Genomic DNA, 21,974 nt, shown 5'->3' with positions numbered 1-21,974 from the left:
GGGAATATGCTTCGATTGTCATTTGTTCCTTATCTAACATTTTATAAAGTAAAATAGATGTCCTGTAGGCTCATCTCCCTAAGTAGACATTTTGTCTGAACCTCCACCTCCTAAAATCAGTTGAGAATAAACTCCAACAAGAATAAAAATAAAAACGCAAAGCAATACTAGATGCTTCTTTGATCGTTACAGTATCATCACTATTTAATTCAATTTTGATCGGTAAACTTTCTTGAAGGAAGAGTGGATAGCAGCTTTTTTTGGTAGCTCTAATGGCAGTGCCTAATTACCAAGCCAAATGTATTGATAGCCGAAACATTTTGACAATCCTTGCAGCTGAAGGGGTTCAGTTCCTTTTATCTGGCGAGGGAAAGGTAACCTTTTAATTTCTTTTTCTTCAATACTTGAAACATAGGTATTCTCACTTATGAGCATCTTTCTTGTCTATGCTGCTACAATAAATTTGAACCTATACTACACCTTAATAGCTTCCTGGTTACCAGAATTAATAAATTTGTTAGCTTGGTTTTAATATCTTAATACTAACATAGAAATTTGTGAATACTGATCATGAAATTAGGTACCCTTATCATCTTGTTATGGTAAGACAACTTGCCTTCTCTTCTCAGCAAACTGGTGTAGACCCTGTAAAACTTTTATCCCCAAACTGGTACAACTTTATGACACCCTGAGAGCAAGATGTGAAAAGATAGAGATTGTGTTTGTTTCTTTTGATCACAATGAAAATGAATTCAAGGAAGACTTCAAGTCCATGCCGTGGCTTGCAGTTCCATTTGATGTGAATTTCAATAGACGCTTGCTCAATATGTGCCATGTTAAACATCTTCCATCATTAATTCCATTGACTTGGGATGAAATAACATCAATTGATCAAGAGGACTTGATTGGGTTAATTGAAGATTATGGGGTTGAAGCATTTCCCTTCACAAGGAGTAGAAGAGAGGAACTGAAGGCTATTGATGCTGCAAAGCTTGAAGGAGGAACATTAGAAGATCTTTTGGCACATGAAGGACGAAATCATGTCGAAAACAAGGATGGTAGAAAGGTGATGTACATATATTTCTGCTAACTAGGATTACTTAACATCAACAGTGTCCACAATGTCAACATTTTCTAACAATGTCCACATTTTATACACTCTTGAGTACGAAGTGTAGACAGTGTTGATGTGAAGTCATAATTTTCCTTTTTTTTAAGGTGGGGGATGGCCGGATGGGGGGGCTTATGCTTTGGAATAGAGTTGACATGTTTTGACTCTTTGCAGGTATTAGTGTCTGATCTTGTTGGTAAGACAATAGGCCTCTACTTCGGAGCACATTGGTGCCCACCTTGCCATACCTTCAATTCACAACTTTTAGAAGCTTACAATGAGATCATGACTACTTCCAAAGAACAAAATTGTTTCGAAATTATTTTCATCTCAACAGATCGAGACCTCAATGAATTTGATCTGAGTCTTAAAAGCATGCCATGGTTTGCTATACCATACTTGGACAAAACACGACGTGACCTATGTAGGATTTTTGGCATCAAAGCGATTCCATCTTTAGTCCTAATTGGAGAAGATGGAAAAATCGTTGGCACAAATGGTAGGGCCATCATCTCCTTGTATGGTGCCAAGGCTTTCCCATTTACTCAATCAAAGCTAGGAGAGTTGGAAGCAGCCTTGAAAAAGGAAGGAGATTCGTTGCCTCGACATACAAAGGATACAAAGCATGAACATTTACTTAAGCTAGACATGGCCAAAGCATATGTATGTGACTCTTGCAAACAGCGAGGACGATTCTGGGTGTTCTCTTGTGATTTATGTGATTATGACCTGCATCCAACATGTATAGAAGAAACATCTTAAAAAATAGTGGGAGATATGGACTATTGAAGTCAAATATAGATTGGCTTAAACATTGAAATATACTGCTTCTAAATTTCTAATGTACCTCACTATATGTTAATTTTGTCTATGGTAAATGGGTGATCACCATTTTATCATGACAAATATGTACTATATATAATAATGGATACGTTGCATTTAATTTGCAAAGCTCCTATAGCGCCACCTAATCAACCACGCCACTCTTTTTTTCCTAACATTTTTTCATTTTTTTTTATAATATCTATACAATATAATATTTTGGTATATACATAATTGTCAAAATCATGATATGGATCGTAAGATCGCACGATTTTACGATCCCACCTTACCAAAATATTTAAGATTGCACTAGAATCGTAAAAATTGTAGGATCGTGTAAGCTCCTACCGATTCTATAGATTCTACCAAAACATAAATGTAAGGACTAGGTTTGATACTTAGGCCCGCCAAGAACTATGGAAGCTAGCCCAAAAAGTCCAAAACAATAAATTTGTTAGAGAGTGAGTCTAGCAAGCAAGCTATCATGCTAATTAAGTTCAGGCCTTTAACAAATTGGATCCAAGACAATAAGATTTAACACACAAAATTGATAAAAATATCAATCCTCGATCAAGCCCGAGGATGGGATGTTCTTGTATTAATCAAGTATATTTGTATACAAAGGTTTCTTCTATCCTTTTTTTCTCAAATTTTGTGCCCTATTATGGTCATTTCCTTATATAGTCATGTTTCCATACATCCCAGCCTTCCACCTATTCACTTTCTAGGAAATCCCTTGGATGCTTGTCCCATCAAGGCCCTTCTGGAAGCAATGAGAGAAGCTGTGAGCTGGGATGGCACGTTTAGATGCCATTTCTTCATAAATGCGGCCAGCTGATTTGGTGCAGTGCATTTAATGTGGGGGTGACAATCTCCTTCTAAAATCTTTCTTCTTTCCGTTGCTAATACAGCTCTGCTATTTCCCCTGAAGTTTATCCTTCCAAAATGGTTGACTCCCTAAAGCATTCCCGAGGTTCCTCTGCTCCTTGGGAATCTCAGCTGCTACATCAATCTTCTCTTTTCTCCTCGGTCTTCTGAATTAGATATGCATGGAACCTTCAACCATCCTCGGGTGTCTAATCATTCTCGGGCAAGGCCTATAACCCAAAAAAAGGTGCTTAGACAACCTGCCCTCACAATAAATTTTTGATTTTTTTTTTTAATGGGATAAATTTTTGGTTTTGATAAAGCTTTAAGGGTTTTTATTTTTTCTAGAAAATTATGTTAACATATGCAAATGCTTTCTAGTTTCTAGTTCACTTGTAATCAAAATGAAGGAATGCTGCATCATTTCTAAATGAAGAATTTTATATTGCCTTTGTTGCCTTTTAAGCTATAGTATTGTTAAATTTGTTTGATCAATATGTTAATTTGTGTTCTAATATTATTAAAATATTCTTTTATATATAATTTTATCCGTTATGTTTGTATTTGTATATTAATTGATTATTTTTTTGAGCATATCCCGTAATTGTTGTTGAGTGGTATAACTTGAATAGTTGTGTGTGAAATTGTATTTTGATGTATTTTGTAGTTTTAGTATACAAATATACAATGTCTACATAGATGATGAAATGGATAATGATGATTAGGATGGTGGTTATAAGAACATCAGAATTTGAATGATTAAATATTCACTTCACCTAAATATTCATCTTACTTTTGGATTTCATTTGCTAACTTATTTTGGATTTTAAACTTGGAACTTAGAAGTTGGAAAATATTTTCCATATATGTTAATAAATATTTTGGTACTTGGTTGCTAATTAAACATTTGTTGAACTTTTTAGATACATTGAGTCAAAACTTAAGTGTATTTGTTTCATTAGTATTTATGTCATGCAAATTATATCATACAATGAAAATCTTTTTTCTTTTCTTTTTTTAATGGATGAATTCATAATTTACTTGAAAATTCAACATACAAAGTAACTACTAATGTGTTTTTTGCTTTAAATCTAAAAATAAGCAGGATCTTATAATTCACGATTCCCACTTACCTCCAACAATTATACATAAAATCTCAATCTTGACTATCTTGGGTTATAGGCTTTTCTTCCTCCCATCATTCTTCTAACTCTTAAATTAATTTAAATTGTGTGATCATGATTCATGAATTTGAAACCATATTTTAACCCTTTATTTTTTTTTTGATAAGTAAGAAAGAAGTATATTCAATAGGCTACCTCATGAAAACAGAGGCAGAACAAAAAATACAGAGAAAGAAACAAACAGAAGAAAGAAAAGAGAACAAGAAAACAAACAGAGAACAACAAAGAACTAATTACAAAGGAGAGAGCAAAGGAACAAAGGGAGAGAATCACTAGAGGTGAGTCCCCAAGCCCTAGACCAATCAAAGAGAGAACCACAAAAATAAGCAAGCAACTAGTCATCGGATTTGTCCCTATCCTCAAAACTTCGCCAATTCCGCTCCCTCCAAATACACCACATTAGGCACAACGGAGCTAAATTCCAAATGCTAGAAGAGTGCTTTCCAAACCAGTTCCACCAACTGAAGAGCGTTTCTGCAACCGATCTTGGCAAGACCCATGAAATCCCAAAAGATATGAAAATCAAGCTCCATAACTTATAAGCTTTTTCACAATGGAGAAGCAAATGATTCACCGTCTCCCCATTGCAACGACACATAATACACCAGTCAACCAGATCAAAGCCTTTACACCGCAAAATGTCCCCTGTAAGAATCTTCTCCCAAGCTGCAATCCAAACAAAGAAAGAGACGTGCGTAGGGGCCTTAACCTTCCAAATACCTTTCCAAGGAAAAGTAAAAGGCAAGGGACTTCGAAGCTTGTCATAAAATGAGCGAATGTCAAAATCCCCCTTCTTCAACAATTTCCAAATCATGCGGTCTCCTTGCTCAGAATGAGGTAAACAAGAACCCCAAGGTATGAAGAAATTCATCCACATCTCCCATCTCCCAATCATTAGGATCCCTAAGTAAAAGAACCTTCCAGCTTCTCTGAGCCTCGGTCCCCAATCTTTCGAGAGACGAGGCCACAAAAGCCTCTCTATTAGTAGCAATCCCATACACTACCGGGAAGGATATATGGAGAGGTGAGTCCCCACACCACTGATCTGTCCAAAACTTCACTCTATCCCCCACCCCTACCTCGAACCGGATAAACTTGCTAAAAACCTCCCAACCTTTTCGGATGCTTCTCCATAAACCACACCCATGAACACCCTACCCAGCTTGGAAGACCAACCCCCCCACTCTTCCCCAAACTTCAAAGCTACAACCCTCCTCCAAAGATGAGTCTCCTTAACCCCAAACCGCCATAATCACTTTCCTAGTAAGGCTTTATTAAAGGAAGTTAATTTCCTAATACCCAAGCCACCGTTTGCCTTAGGAGCACACACCTTATTCCACCCCACCAAATGAACCTTCGACTCCCCCCCACAGGAAGTTCCTCTGAATCTTCTCAATTTTATTAGCCACATGCGACGGGATGGTGAAAAGGGATAAATAGGAAGTAGGAAGGCTGGAAAGCGTACTCTTGAGCAGCATCAATCTTCCACCTTTTGACAAATACAACTTCTTCCACCCGGCCAACCTCCGATTAATCTTCTCCAAGATAGGATTCCAAATAGAAGGGGACTTATGGGAAGCCCCCAACGGCATACCAAGATAGGTCATAGGCAAGGACCCAATCCGACAACCCAAAATCTCTGCCAAGGCATGAATATTATTAACCTCCCCTATTGGAACCATCTCACTCTTCAGGACATTAACCTTCAAACCTATCATAGCCTGAAAACAAAGGAGAAGCATCTGCACATGAAGGATTTGCTCCACTTCCGCATCACAGAACCGAATAGTATCATCCGCAAATAGAAGATGCGAGACACATTCCCCTTCACCCCGTCTTCCATCAGCCTTGAAACCCCTGATCAAGCCAGCACCTTCAACTATTTTCAACATCCTACTTAAGACCTCCATCATGACTAAAAACAACAATGGAGATAACGGATCCCCTTGTCTCAGACCCCTTGTGCTCCCAAAAAAATCAGCTGGAGCCCCATTAATCAAAATAGAAAACTGGACCGTTGAGATACAAGTGCGAATCCATCTACACCACTTCTCCTCGAAGCCCATTCTCTTCAAAAGATCTAGAAGAGCCTCCCAATTCACATGATCGTAAGCTTTCTCAATGTCTAGCTTACAATAACCCCTGGGATCTTACTCTTTACTCGACTATCAACACACTCATTGGCAATAAGAACTGAGTCAAGAATCTGTCTTCCTCCCACAAAACTATTCTGAGACTCGGAAATCAGTTGATCTAAGACCAGTTTCAAACGGCTCGCTAAAACCTTAGACAGGATCTTGTACAAGCTCCCCACCAAGCTAATAGGCCTGAAATCTCGAATATTGGAAGCATCATTCTTCTTAGGAATTAGAGCTATAAAAGTAGCATTTAAAGATTTCTCAAACTTACTATGTTGATAGAACTCCTCAAAAACTGCTAGGACATCCCTTTCCACCACTCTCCAACAATGGTGGAAAAAGGCCATAGAGAAACCGTCTGGACCTGGAGCTTTATCTCCAGCCAGCTCGTTAACAGCTAGAAGAATCTCCTCTTTCTCAAACCTCCTTTCAAGCCAACCCCTCTCCAACCCATCTATCTGATCAAACTCCAAACCTTCCACAAAAGGCCTCCACTCCTCTGTCTCCTGATACAAATTTTTATAAAAATTTACTACCTGGGCAGCCACCTCGGATTCCTCCTCATAAATCACCCCATCTACCTCCAAAATACTCAGATTATTAAACCTTATACGGGAATTAGCCACCCTATGGAAAAATTTAGTATTATTATCTCCTTCCTTAATCCATAACATCCTTGATTTCTGTCTCCATGAAATTTCTTCCAAAGAGAGAAGGTTCTTTACTTCAGTTCTCACCACATCTCTCTCACAAGACTCAGCATCAGAGAGGCCAAATTCCCCTTCCTTGGCATCAAAGGATTTCAAAGCCTCTAATAATTGCGACTTTTTGCGCCCAACATGACCAAACTCCAAACGATTCCACTGAACGATATTTTCTTCAAAGCCTTCAGCTTTTTGGCAAACACAAAACTAGGAGTACCAGAGAAAGAATGTCGATTCCACCAAGAATGAACTCTATCAGTAAACCCATCCGTCTTTAGCCACATATTCTCAAACCTAAACGAACTTTTACCCCTCACCATTCCCCCTACCTCCACTAGAATTGGGAAATGATCTGAAACAGGGCGAGGTAAAATTCGTTGGGTCACATTCGGAAAATGCTCCTCCCAATCATGAGACACCAAAACTCTGTCTATCCTAGACATTGAAGGTTGATCTGACCCGCTAGACCAGGTATATCTCCCACCCTCCAGAGGTAAGTCTATCAAATTAAGATCCCCAATGAACTCCGAAAAGAGTTCCATGGCCAGAGTAAGACGAGAATTACCCAACCGTTCACTAGGGAAACGAACAATATTAAAATCACCGATGCAACACCAAGGGACGTTCCAATAATGCTGAACACCAACCAACTCGTCCCACATTAGCCCCCTCTCATTGTTATCAATTGGGCCATAAACCCCCGAACACGCCCAAGTGAAACCGTCCCCCACCCCACGCCACCGAACAGACACAGAGAAAGAACCCACCAAAAACTCCGACCTCTCTAAAACCCTCCTATCCCACATCATCAAAACCCCACCGGCCGTCTGGACAACATCTAAAGCCACCCAATCCATAAAAGGACAACTCCATAAGCTACCAACCAACTGTCTATCCAGGCCAGCAAGCTTAGTTTCTTGAAGGCAAATTACATCACACTTCCATTCACGCAATAAATTTTTCACTACCAAACGTTTCCGACAGTCATTCAGACCCCTAACATTCCAAGAAAGAATATTCAAATTCATAAAGACAAGAAATCCCTAACTGATAAAAAGCTCAGCAGCCAACACACTACCTACCATCATAATTAACCGAAGATTGCAAATTCCTCAGTTCTCTCTTCCCTTTATCCTTAAAGATGACAACTTTTCTAGAAACTGTAGCTTTCCTGTTCAACTCTTTGGCAACCTCCGTCTCCCTCTCAATCTTTTGTAGCAAGGCAATACATAACTTCTCATGCCGGCTCAAAGGCAGCCCCACCAGTTTACTAAAACCAGGAAGTCTGTTCTTCACCCATCTAGAAATATCCAACGTGTTCACACCATTGTTATGAATAACGTTTCGGACCCCGTTTCGGTTTGTCCAGTGGAATGAAATATTTCGGTACCGGCCTATTTCGGCGTACCGTTTTAAAGTGTTTCGGGTTTCCTAATATATATATATATATATATATATTCTTATACAATATAAAATTAGCAATTCAAAGAAGTAGATAACTAAATATCAAATAATACAAATTATTTAGTCTTAAGTCTTAACATAAAAAAATGTATTACATATTTTAATTTTTATTTAGTTAAATAATAATACAAGTTAATGAAATAAATATTAAAAAAAAATGCTTAATTAACTGATCAAAATCATCTTATTAGTTTTTTTTCTTCTTATTCTTCTATCTTTTTTCGGATTTACTTTTTCTTTTCCCCTGAATAACCCACCAGTGCTACATTTATCATTGAGATTGTGTGAAACTTAAGCTACCTACCACGTCTACCATGCATATCCCAATAATATAATTAAAAAAATAGATAAAAGCATTGGAAGTAACAGATGGTTCAATAAAAAAGTAATAAAATTGTTTAAATATCTTCTCCCATTTATTACCCTACCTACCCCCTAGCCCATTCTGCATATTTCAAGTTCAAAATCTTGTCTCTCTCAAAACTTTGAAGAACAATGGAGAACTGACCGAAACAACACTCCTTTTGCTCGTTGCTTCTGTCTTGATGCCGAATGCAGTTAAGCATGTATTAAACTTTTTTTTCCCTTTTGTTTTCTCTCTATCTCACACAAAGCACTCTCTCACATCACACCTATACCTCAAAACCTCTCTCTTTCTCTCTCTATATTCAGACCCATAACTTCAACTCATGCCGGCCGAATCTTGTATTTCGGCCGAAATTGACCGAAACAGCCCGGAACACCCGAAACTCACCGGAACAGGCCGAAATTTGATCCGAGGTGGAACACGGGGGACTATTGTTCCAGTTTATATGCCGGTACGAAATTTTCCGGCCATTCCGGCCGGAATGGAACGGAATTAATAACAATGGTTCACACTCTCCACTGCCTCGTTGCTACAATTCAACTCAGCTGACAAAGGTAACCCAAAGGGCGTGATAGACAACAGAGGTATTGATAAATTATCCTCTCCACCCAAACCCATATCTGAAATATTCAATTCTTCCTCCACCAAAGCACTCGACCCAGGGACAACGCACAAAGCCTTCGTAGGTGACACCACTAAACTGGGTTGCTCAAGTTCAAGGGCAGCTTTCGGCTTGAAGTTGGCACAATTGTCCCAGCCACCTTCAACCCCAACATTATCACTCAAAACCACAAGCCCAGCCCGCAATAAGCTCAAAAAGAAATCGGATAAAAAGCTTTCTACCGATGACCTCAACGGCACCATATCTGACTTACCCGGTGGCATCGTGGGCACATCGGAGCTAATTCCGTCGGAGGAGGGGCCGCCAGCCTTAAACGGAGGAATCGGAGGCTCAACGGAACTAGAACCGGCGGTGCAGGGGTCACCGGCCTTTCCCAGTGGCAACAAAAGCTCGTTGGAGCTGGTTCTGGCAGAGAAAGGGCCGTCGGCCTCCACCAGCTGCATCGGAGACTCAACGGACCAAGTACCGGTAGTGAGGAGACCAACGGTCTTTCCCGGTGGCACCAAGAGTTTGTCGGAGCTGGTTCCGGCGAAGAAAGAGCCGTCGGCCTCCACCAGAGGCTTAGCGCACCGGTCCGACGCTCCTGGCTTAAGAGAATGGTGACAAGCCTTAGGGCATGCCTCTATCGACGACAGAATCTGGGCTGGAATTCCTTCCCCAGCCAGAGAGCTCTCACCCACCTCAAATAAGCTTGGGCTCGAATAAGAATGACCCAAAACTGAGTCAGTCAGCACTGGGCTTGTTCCAAGGCCTAAAACTGGCTTAACCACAGCCTGTTTGGTTCCCTTTGGAACCCATTTAAGGGCCTTAGAAGCATCTGAAATGCAATCCCATTCCTCTTCATGTGCTTCCCCTCTGATCTTTGAAGCTCCCCCTTTCTTTCTAACCCAAGAGACCCGTCTCCTCCCTTTCACATCAACCTCTACGACAAGACCTCTCCCTGACCAGCAAAATCTCCTAAAATCACACTTCTTCCCCTTTTCATCAGCTTTTGAATTCAAAAAGCTTGGGAAATGTAACCTAGTATCTGCCAGCTTTTGCTTATCCACCTCTGCCACCTCATTCAACCGTTGCTCCCTCCTAACCCCTCCCACCACCTCCATCTTTTCAGACTTGCCTACTAGAATTTCCCCCACTTTTGCACCTGTAAGTCTCAGATTCACCCCCTTTTTCTCCTCTCTTAACTGTGTTAACTTCCCCTTGGCTGTGAGTCCTAGTTGTTTCAGCTGCTTTCTATCCTCTGTTCTTCCATGAAAGCCTTGCACAACTTCAGCAAAAGTTCTAGAGTTTTGATCCTCCAGGTTATACTTCCGCACTTGAGAAATGAATTTAGGAAGACCATTTCCACTCACTGCATATTGAGAAGGGTTCAACAATTTCCTTAGTTCTAGACCAAAACACCTCCAACCATATCTCTCTTTGCCTTCCAGTATAATAGTCGACCTCCTAGACCCACCAGCTTTGAGTTCAGTCAACAGCAGGAGCTGACTAGAAGAGTTGGAACACCATTGGAGAGTGAAAGCAATGTCACCCTCTCTAAAAGTAAAAAATTGTTTGAAACTCTCCCCAACAACAAGGTGTTCAATGTTAAACATCAGCCATTGAGCTGCATTCTTGCCCATGAAAACTAATCTCATAACGAATTTGCCCCTCTCAAAAATCCATAACAAGAAATAACGACCCCCTTCCTCTACAACTAATTGAAAAAATTTGGACTCAATGAGAAAACTACGAACCCACCCCCACTATATCTCCTCTATTTAGGAATGAAAAAAACATCTCTTTGACAAAGTCCATTTAACCCTTTAATTAATGTAAATTGTGCTATTATGGTTTCAAAAACAATTGTGCTTGCAATTATGAATTTAAAACCAAATTTTACACCTAATTATTTTAAATTTTAATTAATAAACCTCAAATCCTTTAAATTTTATTAATAAAAATAAAATAAAATAACTCCATTTTGTGCTCTGCTTTTATATCTTCGTAACCAAAAACTAAAACTCAAATCTTTAAACCCATTTCGATGCCACAGCAGATTTCCCAATATCAATGAATATCCACAACCATCACGTGTCACGCCCTTGAGGAATTAGTAAATGACATAACAGAATATAGGGGCATGTATGAATCATTCGCAAAAACGCATACTTGCTACTTAGCACTCTCTTGAACATTTTAAGGAATGACATGCTGCATAAACGTTCTATTACGATAACAAACGTTTTTGCAACTATATGCGCTAACAAAAAAGACATGGAAATTCCCTCTCTCTTACCCTCTCTTGCCTTTTGCTAATTGCTATAAATTTTAAGTTCTACATTTCAAAGAATATATGTCAAAGAGAAACCAATATTGAAATTAAAAAAAAGAAGGCGCAATGAACCCCATGTCACTCCAACTGCACGCAAGGTTATCAGCAAACATGAAATTGGAACCAACATTCTGAACCACAGAAGCTTCATTCCCAGCACTAGCATGGCTTTCTTCCAAATTCCAGACTCAACTGTACAGGATTGGTCACCAACCACAGTTGATCAGGCATCAAGAATTGGAAAGCGATGGTTTGGCCACTTGGGGTATGCACGCTTGAATAGGCTCATGCACACGGTGTCATTCTGCTGAAGGACCCCATTTAAAATACACTTCATCACCCCTGAGCCAAAAATGAAGAGAATACCGTTTAATTACTCAATAAATGCAACAAAACATGACATGATTTTCAAAAACAACAGGGTATTAGAGTCCTTTAATTGACAACTTCATATAGTGGGCATGTTTGGCATTTTATACAGGACAAAGGTATCCAAATAGAGTTATAATCTTCATTCAAAAAAAGGGTATACACATCCGGATCCCCCAATAGAGAAAAAGCAAAAAAAAAAAAAAAAAAAAAAAACCTCATAATAAAAGGATTGAAGATACTTTGGATCAAATGATGCCACTTTAATTTTCCATCATCAATATCAACGACGACCACCACTTTCTGTCATGGACACATTCCCACCACAGGAATACGATTATTCCCTGGCATCTACACAATACCTTGAAAACAAGGCAATCTAAGGATATTTGCATACAATGAGAAACTTTGACAGTCATCACAACAGTTCAGAATTCATTTTTAATTGATCACAGATCACCACAAAGATTTATAGATTATGTAAACATTTCTATTTATTTTCCCCACATAGATCCTAAACAAAATTTGAACAATCCCCTTTCTAGTCTTTTGCTTTTCTTTTCATTTATAAAACACTTTAATATCATTACTGTGAGTAGTAGCACAGTAAGTCTTTATTAGATTCAACATTCAGGTCATCATCTCAGGCCCCATAGTAAACATAATAACATTCCATTGGTCTTTCAATGTTAAATAGCTTCATAAATGCTAAACATTTATATGTTTATTTTGTTTGCCAGTCACCAAATAATCTTCCTAATGTAATGCAGGTGACAGTATTCAGATCAACATAAATGGTGATGGTAAGGAAAGGAAAAGTACTAATAAAGCTAAGCTAAATAATGCTTTCAGTGTTATAATTAAACGTGGGAAAAAAAAGGGAACAAATAAACATCCAATTCAACATCATATCAAAAGCATGGTAGAGAGCATCAAACAGCAGCCTTAACTCTGCATTATATCAAGCCTTATTGACATTAGGATGGAACCAATACCACATTCCTTTCTAAAAGATTTATCTTGTTACAATGAGCACCATACCATGTGTACCGACAGGTTCTTTAATGCGACCCCGACGACCACATTTGGTCCACACTTCCACAGGCTGCAATATCCAACACCCACGTAAAAAAACAAGTCGCATAAAAAACCCAATCATGATGAATGTAGACTAAGTCTCTACACATATATATTTTATATATGCAAATAGATTCTCTTACCTTGAACCATCTCACATCCTCAGGGTTATGAAACATATATCTTACAGCAGCCTTTAATTTTGATACTCTTTGCGGATAACTGCATCAGAAAAAAGCTTGAGCTTTAGAATTATATTTCATGAAGTGCTGAAAAATGCCACATATATTTAGAAATAAAATGATGAAAAAGAAAACACACAGAAAAGAAAAATTATAGTCCTGCCCAAAATTTTAGATATTTAATGTTCACTTCATGGAAAATTTTGTCAAAACAACAGCATTTATGTAACGTGTATTGAGATCTATAGTATATCATATCAGTAAACGCTTCCACCTTGTCTAAACAAATGTCCACCTCAAGGTATACATTCTATTAATCACACCCTCCAGGGAATTTATTTATCAAAAAAGAAAAAAAAATACAATGGCATTTCCTTTGTAATTGTATTAAGAAAATAATATTCATATCTAATCATGATACATGTGCAATAAAGCAGAGTCAGACCTTAATAAATTAAATTTTATGGACAAAGTTGAAGTAAAGTTGGAGGAGCATTGAGCATAATTGCAATGGAAGTATTCTTGTCATAGCATTGAGCAACATTGAATGAAGACATACAGAATAAAGAAGTGCAAGAAATTTCTTCGAAATACATGAAAGAACTAAACAACTACAGTTTCAGTTCTACGATAAAATTTTCATTCCAACCGGTGCCTAACGATGTATACATTAATTTCAGGTAGAATTCAATATAGGGTACTCTTATGAGGATTTCAAACTATAAACCAGTTCCAATGTGGAAATATAATTATACTTCTCATGAATAAATTATCAACATCGCCAAGAGCTGGCCATCCCAAATCCACATCTGCAGTATTGGACCAAGATGTCTTCAGGTTGAAACAAACCAACCCAATTGTAAAGGTAGGGTTTAACGCCTCACCAGCAGAAGTCAACTTGGTATCAATTAACTACTAAATTTGTTTCCATCTAACAGAAATTTGTTGTTGTTTTGGATGATTTAGTAATTTTACAACATTTTTTTTTAATAAGTATAGAATCATTTAAGTATCTTTACCAAAAAAAAAAAAATTGATATAACAGGTTTTCACTTTATTCTACTCATCAACAGATTTTAAGGGATATTTTTGCATTTGCAAGCCACACCCAAAATCAACCAAACCAGACAATCCACTGCTGGTTTCAGTTCTGCATCCCTTTTAGGGTCAATATCAAACACTTCATTTGTTGGATGAGTAAAAGAGAAGATTTTAATACTTTCAATAGAAATACTCTAAGTCTGACACTCGGATTGGACATAAGAGTCCAGATATAGACAGATGACAGATCAATCAATTATTTTGCTCTCTCGAGTCAATGGTAGTACATGGCCTTGGTTTCTTTGGAGGGGAGGGCCTATTTCGATCACCAGAGTTAAGAATAAATCATACCCAGTTAAAATGATCTTCTTCAAGATTATCCGATCTGGGTCAACACTTTTCAATGACCCAACAGCAGCAACAGAAGGTGCAGCACCCCCTTCAGCACTCTTCAGGACTATCAAAGGAAGAGGAGGAAAAGAAATTGGGCCATAAATAGAAGCTACACAAAAACGCCCTGCATGAAGAAACCTCTCCATCTTGTGCTTGTCTGAATTAATGTTGTCACTAGAGAATATAGGCCTGCAAAGTGATGGGATATGACCATAAAACTTCAATAATATCAATAGATGCTACAGTGAAAAGCAGTATAAAACACTACCTAGCAACAAACTGGCGAAAACCAACATGGAATACAAACTCCTCTTTGGATTTAATAGGAGCGCTGTATGTGTCATGCTTCTTTATGCTGTGAAACGTAGAGAAAAATAGATAATTCATGAAATGGATATCAAAATGGACTACACAGAACCAGAGAAGTAAGAGACTGCAAAATATACCTAAAATGCAGCACAGACATTTTGGACTCATGTTGCAAAAGACCACTCACTATAACAGGCACTGTCTTTATCAGTGAGCATAATTTGCAAGCAACACTATTTGGTACTTCCTTTATATGCAACCTTACATATGAGCTAGCTGGAATACAGTCATCCCTGTTTTCTTGCTCCATATCTAAAGCTTTAGCAAGAACATGTTTCTGCGTTCTTGCAAAATTATCAAATGCAAAAATTCTGGCATATTCTGGAGGTAGAGATTCCTGATATTTAGTAAAAAGAAATTTAGTAGAGTTCTTGATATTCAGAGACAGTGTAGAGCATCACAGAATCACATGAATGTTACCTTGGGGTCCCAGGAGGAAGTCCTAAAGGACTTGAGGCCTCTATACTTGGCAAAGCGTTTTCTAGCAGGAATATCTAATGGTGTATCCACTTCATCCGGATATTCTGAAAGAACAACAATCCATGAAATAAAATAAAATAAAATAAATCATCAACAAGAAGCCTCGAAAAAGCTTATTCCCGAAAGAACTATGTTTCAATTATCAAATATACTAATATCTCATTCATCTGGAGCAAGTAGACAACCATTCTATCACAAGTTTATATGAGTGCACGTTAATCCACTCCTAGTGAGTGGTACAGGCCAGCTATTTCCCCCAACTTCCTTTCGTTTTGTATGATCTTTTTTGTTCTTTTTTGGCTGGGAGAATATATCAACTAAGCCACTGATTAAAGCTCACACACCAAGGATCAGTTTGATCCAGTGGAGCAAAATAAAACAAAGAAATGGAATAGTGTCTTACTGCAACAGAAAAAATATTACCAAACAGAGTGAAATCTAGATTTTGAAATGATTTGGTTTTATAAATAAAATAAAAATATAAAAATCAGTTTTCGAATGGTATTGGGCAAGTGAAAGATAATTCCTAATACTTCCTAAGAAATCAATTTTAACATGCAAAATAAAGAAAAAATAAATAAAGAGAAAGAAAACTGAAGATAAGTAGGCTCATTTTCTTTTCAAGAGTAATTCAACTGCTTAAAGCATTCACTCCCTTGATACTGTACAGTTCGCTAGCCATAAAGTGTGACACTGATCACTAGAAATTTCAAGAAGTACTAATAAATGCTCGGGTAAAGAGATAAGTACCCTCATCTTCAGCATGTGCATCTTTAATCTTTTGAATCTCATCCTCTATCTGTTCCCGCGTTAAGGTCTCACCATCCTGCATTACAAAAGAGTATTTTGCATTCAATCCAATAAAGAGTACTTGATTTCCTTGATTCTTGTAATTTTTTTACTTGAATTGTTGACCCCTTGTACACTCACTATGTACTAGGGTGTTCCTTTTTTGATAATAATAAAACTTATTACTTTTTTTTTTTTTGACAAGTAATAAGATATATTGATAATAATAAAACTTATTACTTATCAAAAAAAAAAAAAAGAAGTATTTTGCATTCTGTGAATCTGGAAGGAAAAAGAAAATCATGCTAGAAAAGTTCACAGTGCACCATATAAAGAAAGATAAATTCCTGCTTTAATTTCCAGGGGTCAGCTCTGATGGTCTCTTCATTCTGTCTATAGTGAAAAGGCAATTTCTTTTACTTCTTTGGCCAGAGACCAAAATAGAAAAATACATGTGGTTTGCACCTTAATTGTTTCAAATGGCTAAATGACACTAAAGAGACCCAATTGCAAATCATAAACTCACCATCATCATTGAATCGATATCGGTTTCTTCATCTGAGTCCTTCAAGTTTAAGGAACGTTGGTCATCATCAAGGTCTAGATTATTAGTGCCCTCTTGATCAGGAAAATCACTCTCCTGTTTATCCAATACCATTCCATCATCGGCTTCATCATTACTATCTAAATCCTCATCTGTATCATCCACAATCCAAGCAGCCTGTGATATATAAATAAGGCCTGTGAGTCTACTACTAACAAATTCACGTGAAGTACATATCTGGTAAAGAGAGATGTTAAAGAAATGTACTTAAAACATAGGGCTTCCAAACATTGTATATGGGCATGAATTCATGCATACCTGGTATTCTGATGTGCCTCGAGGAAGAGTTCTCTTTCTCAACCTTTTTTGCTTTTGATTTTTATCAGCCTCAGCCATTTCTGCCTCTGTTGGCCATGTCTGATAAAAAAGAACCATGTCATCAATGGCAATTGTAACAAGAAAATTCCCATCACTCCCGCAAACGGAAGAAACTGACATGGATGACTAACATAATTTTTTCCCCCTTTTTGGGTGTGGTGGTTGGAGGGGGGGGGGGGGGGGGGGGAATTTCATTACAACTATGAAGAAAAAAAAAAATCAAATTAGGGATGAAGGAACTCCCTCTCTCTCACACACACATTTGGATACAAATCCTTCAAGAAAGCAACCCTTGGCCTCTTTTATTTTAAATCTAAGAGATGAACTTAAAACATAATTAAGCACCCAAGGAAATATGTAGAATTACATACTTGATCCATAGATAAGTATATAGTGTTCTATGGAAGATGCATGAATACAAAGCCAATAATAACAGCATAAGATAATCATGTTGGATAAACCACAACTTCCAAATCATAAGGTTAACCAAGTTTGATATACTTGATTAATAGAACAATGGTTTCATATTAATGCATGCAAGTTACCTGTTCTCCATCAAGAGGATCAGGAATGTTTTCAACAAGTAAAGGCTCCTGTTTCTCTGGGTCAGGAGCCAAAGAATGAATAACCTGAAATAGTTCAAATAAAATAGAAAAGAAATAGGACTACATCAGCCATATAGATGTATTAACCCATCCCCAAGTGAGTGCAAGTAGTCAAACATATCAAAAGTAATATGAATTACAAACAATGAAATTCATTGTGTCATCACCATCAAAATTTTAGTACGTTCAAAATAAACCTGTAGTCTGACATAACAAACTATGAAACTGAGATAAACCTTTAGCTGTCAATCTAACAAACTTAAACCATTGGAAGCTTGCTTAGATTAGAATCATTTTTTACTTTTCACTTAGAAACAAGACCAACTAAATGACAGACTTATTTTAAGTAAATACAAAGGCATAACCAAGTAAAAATCAATCACTTAAAAAATACAAATTCAAATACATGATTAATTGAGATAACGTGAACAGATGTATTTCTAAAATACTCCATCATTCAGCCGAAACTAACAAAAAGTAGAATCAATATCATAATTTAGCTTGAATGAGTTTAACTAGTGTAAATATTTACATGTCAACTTGTACAGCTCAAAGCCACCATCAAGTAAATTGCAATGCATAATTTGCAATCAGGAAAAGGGTAGTTTAATTGAGGTAACAGAAATTTAATCCTCTGGTTAAATATGGGATAAGCAATAATAATAACTCTAAAATATGTTAATTGAATAAATTATTTTCAGAAAAGCTTAAACTTCTTGATCCTCTATTCTCTCTCAGCCCTCTCATATTCCTCTCTTCATCTCCTCCTAGGAGAAGGGGAAAATGATCAAATTTAATATGCTCCACCCGTATACCCTTCTTAACCTCTAGAGAGCCATATTATATTAGAGTAACAATGAATAATGGCACAGCCCCTTCAGTAATTTAGAACACAAGTCCTGGTCAATTTCACTATATTAACCTGTTCCACTAATATCCAAGTAAATGTTTACCTCCACATCATGCACTTCATCTGCATCCATCAAGTCCTGCTCTTTTCTTGGATTTAGAGGAAATGGATCCTTAAGAATTTCGATTTTAGTCAACTGGTAATCACCCGCACCAGAAACATGAACCTGAAGTGAAGGAAAATGAGACAACCAAGTAAAAAAGTCACCAGGGGCAAGTAAATGGCTGCTCTAGTTACCAGCTGATTCACTGAGAGGCTATGAGCACGCAAGTAGCCAGTGAGGAGCATGGTACATTTTTCTAAATTGCCATCATCAACCACCATATCAACCTACAATGCATCAATGAACAGAATAATAAATCAATAAAAGTATCTATATATTTTCATATAAAGTATAGCACTTAAATCATTCTTCTTATCTTTTTTTGTCTTTCCTTTTCAATGAGTGTATGGTAACTTGTCTACAAAGCAACTATTTGAGATTGAGACAATAAAATCTATCTTGTTCCCTACTGGTGCTACCTCTAAGTGAAGTCAATGTTAGTGAAAACATAATAGAAAGAAACTAGCACCGTTTGAGCCATGATGTAAGGCCGTTGATTTCTCCAGTGAGGAACAGTGAGCCTCTGCTCCTTGCTATGCCAGATGAACTGCAAATAACATCAATACGTGAGAAAAACTGCATATCCAGATCTAGTTCCATTTAATTTTGCATGATTAGATTTATCAAAAAAAATTATATGATTAGGACTTAGTGCTGATAACGGCAGCTCAAGATAAATAATCAAGACAATCACCTTGTGCAAATCATCCTTTGTATCTGCAGGATAAAACTTACAGTCCTCAGGAAATTCTGAAGCAAGACTAGACATACACGTGTTCTTCGAGTCTTGTCTTTTCTTCAGCTCAGCAGGTAGGTCCTAGAGGAAATAAAGAACATTTCTTTTTTCTTTCATGTCAAGTAATGGAAAAACTAATTTATATTCCCAAAATTTTCATAACTATTCAATGAACATCAACAAGAACATACACGAATCAGCACAAAAGTGCTTGGCAAACCAATAGACCTAAACACAGAAAGGCATTGACTTCCAAATGAATCGATATAGCAAGAAGGGCTCTCTTCACATGAAGAACTTGCTGAGGCCACAAAGGCAACCAGATCAGCTACCTACCATTCAAACCATTCCCATGTGTTAAAAAATAAATAAAGTAGAAGCTCCTAAAAACTGGAAAAAATAGGAAAAAGTACGCAGTTCCTGGACATACCTTAACCATTTCCATACATGATAGCAAATCCCCATAAGGTGCTTTCAATACCTAGAGCATATAACTTCCATTAGATATTTACAAGTTCACAATTCAGTCTGGCATGGCAGTCATAATTTCAGAAGAATAACCCTTCATTCGGAATCATATACAAGAAAATACTAATGAAGTGTACATATATGAAAATACAAACATGCATATACGCTCTAGCCAACTTGAGTGGTAATTAACTGCTTAACATGAAACCAAAACAAAAAAAAAAATTCCATCGTAGCACCCTTCACACAGCAAATCTTCCTCCCGCATTTCGTTGGAAAAAATTATTTACCGTAGTTCTCAGCTTATACTCAGAAGAAGCAACTGTTGAAAAAGCAGCCCCAGCACCTTGTTTAGATAACAAGGACAGAAGATCCACAGCAAGTGAATCTACATTTACAGCAGCAGAAAGCCCAAAAAGAACCTGAAATTGAAACAAGTTAGAATAGAAAGAAGAAAAAGAAGAGCAAAAATACAGTTACAACCTATAAGTTTAGATTAAAATGACAATTCACCAAACTTTTTTTTTTTTTTATGACATGGAACCCCACCAAGGCAGGGCCCTAACCCACCCCTAGGGAGTAAACCATGGATACACGACCCCACCTGCCAGAACCATGTATCATGTAGGCTACAGCTCATCCCAAGCCTCCAACTACTAGGCTGCACCCTGATGAGTGACAATTCACCAAGCTTACAAGCTACAGAGTATAAATTGATTTCTTTTTTTTCCAAAATAAATAACAGAGGGAAGAACATACTAAAAACATGTAGAACAATGCACATAAAGGGAAAAATATTTATGATGGTATAAACTATTAATCATACATACAACACTTAATACTCACGATAACACGGGGAGGGCTTGTTGATCCACTAGTAGCCCTTTTCTCTTTCAACAGGGCTGCCTTTTTCTGCTCCCGTACCTACCAAGACAATGTAACATTAATAAGAAATTGGGTAAACAATGTGATGAGAAAGAGTGAGAGTATTAAACTAAATACTAATTACCATTCTGTTATGCTGAAGTCGAGCAGCCCTAGCACCCTTAGCAACATTGCCACCGGATTTGGAAATCCTGCTCTTATCTAAACCACCAATAATTTATATCAAATAAATAAACTTGCAGCCGAACGAGCACGAGAAAATCCAAGAAATCAAGTTGGCAAGTACACACAATAACATCAAGGTTTTTCCCATTTTTTCTTTCTATCATAACACAATAAAACAACTATTTCTCTTTCTCTCATGAGCAATCGGTTTTAATCACTAACAAACTTAAAATGGTGACTTTTATTTTCTTAAACACTTAAAAGTGAGTGAATTTAAGTCTTATAAAATGATGACATACCAATATTTTAGTTTGAGCAAGTCATATAAAAAAGATCACATTTTAAACTTCAAGAACTAAAATTTCTCATGTGCTACCAACAATATAATAATATTGATTAAAAGGCATTTGGAAACTTAAAAGAGGCAATGAAAACCAAGGAAAATAAAAAGAGCAACAATACACAAGTGGAAAAATGAAATAAATAAAATAAAATAAAAGAAGAGAGAAAATAGTAAACCTTTGAGGTCGGTTCTATGAAGGTTACGGGAAGATTTGGAAGAGAAGCGAGACTTGTGGGACTTGTTCACCTGAACCCTCGAGCCTCCCATGCTTGGTACCACCACCAACCAAACCAACCGCAATAACTGTACGTTGAAACCACGCTTATTTGCTTATGCGTCGTCGTTTTTGCGGTTAGAGGAGAAGAGAGAGCAACATAGCTGCAATGCAAGCATGGAAGAGAAGAGAAGAAACAGAGACAGAGAAGAGGGTTTCCAGGGTTTTGTTTAAATGGGTGTATAAATTGGAAATTAACTAAAAACCTAAGGGTAGCTTAGGTAATTTACCTTCATTTATTTTCTGAACCTAAAATAATAGTAGCACTGT

General features: G+C 37.3%; 2 protein-coding genes across 2 annotated transcripts; one reads left to right on the top strand and one right to left on the bottom strand.

Annotated features, from left to right (window-relative positions):
* The first annotated feature begins 43 nt into the window (after positions 1 to 43).
* LOC126695778 (probable nucleoredoxin 3) lies at positions 44 to 2,054 on the top strand. The gene is made up of 3 exons (XM_050392595.1): positions 44 to 374; positions 581 to 1,066; positions 1,286 to 2,054. Exons 1-3 carry the CDS (start codon positions 273 to 275, stop codon positions 1,871 to 1,873), a joined length of 1,176 nt encoding a protein of 391 aa, XP_050248552.1. The 5' UTR covers positions 44 to 272; the 3' UTR covers positions 1,874 to 2,054.
* Positions 2,055 to 11,355: 9,301 nt separating this feature from the next.
* On the bottom strand, positions 11,356 to 21,869 carry LOC126695740 (uncharacterized). Its single transcript, XM_050392564.1, has 21 exons — positions 21,607 to 21,869; positions 21,047 to 21,123; positions 20,884 to 20,961; positions 20,328 to 20,459; positions 20,000 to 20,050; positions 19,761 to 19,901; positions 19,528 to 19,650; positions 19,303 to 19,380; positions 18,968 to 19,060; positions 18,774 to 18,896; positions 17,761 to 17,844; positions 17,156 to 17,254; positions 16,820 to 17,014; positions 16,255 to 16,330; positions 15,445 to 15,548; positions 15,102 to 15,361; positions 14,924 to 15,010; positions 14,614 to 14,844; positions 13,183 to 13,261; positions 13,004 to 13,067; positions 11,356 to 11,935 (listed from the first exon to the last, which is right to left on the bottom strand). The coding sequence occupies exons 1-21, from the start codon at positions 21,695 to 21,697 to the stop codon at positions 11,817 to 11,819; spliced, it is 2,385 nt and encodes a 794-aa protein (XP_050248521.1). The 5' UTR covers positions 21,698 to 21,869; the 3' UTR covers positions 11,356 to 11,816.
* Positions 21,870 to 21,974: the final 105 nt, after the last annotated feature.

The sequence above is a fragment of the Quercus robur genome, chromosome 8, assembly GCF_932294415.1.
Source record: "Quercus robur chromosome 8, dhQueRobu3.1, whole genome shotgun sequence".
In the NCBI taxonomy this organism is placed as follows: domain Eukaryota; kingdom Viridiplantae; phylum Streptophyta; class Magnoliopsida; order Fagales; family Fagaceae; genus Quercus; species Quercus robur.
Note: the sequence above shows the minus strand (reverse complement) of the source record. Positions and strands in the feature narration are given on the sequence as shown.

Excerpts from the sequence above, each read along its gene's own strand:
- LOC126695778 (XM_050392595.1), top strand. The coding sequence starts at position 273 with ATGGCAGTGCCTAATTACCAAGCCAAATGTATTGATAGCCGAAACATT. Across the intron at positions 375-580 it reads TTTTATCTGGCGAGGGAAAG|GTACCCTTATCATCTTGTTA; the intron begins GTAACCTTTTAA and ends TCATGAAATTAG. Across the intron at positions 1,067-1,285 it reads AAAACAAGGATGGTAGAAAG|GTATTAGTGTCTGATCTTGT; the intron begins GTGATGTACATA and ends GACTCTTTGCAG.
- LOC126695740 (XM_050392564.1), bottom strand. The coding sequence starts at position 21,697 with ATGGGAGGCTCGAGGGTTCAGGTGAACAAGTCCCACAAGTCTCGCTTC. Across the intron at positions 20,051-20,327 it reads AGTATAAGCTGAGAACTACG|GTATTGAAAGCACCTTATGG; the intron begins GTAAATAATTTT and ends TATATGCTCTAG. Across the intron at positions 15,362-15,444 it reads CTTCCTCCTGGGACCCCAAG|GAATCTCTACCTCCAGAATA; the intron begins GTAACATTCATG and ends ACTAAATATCAG.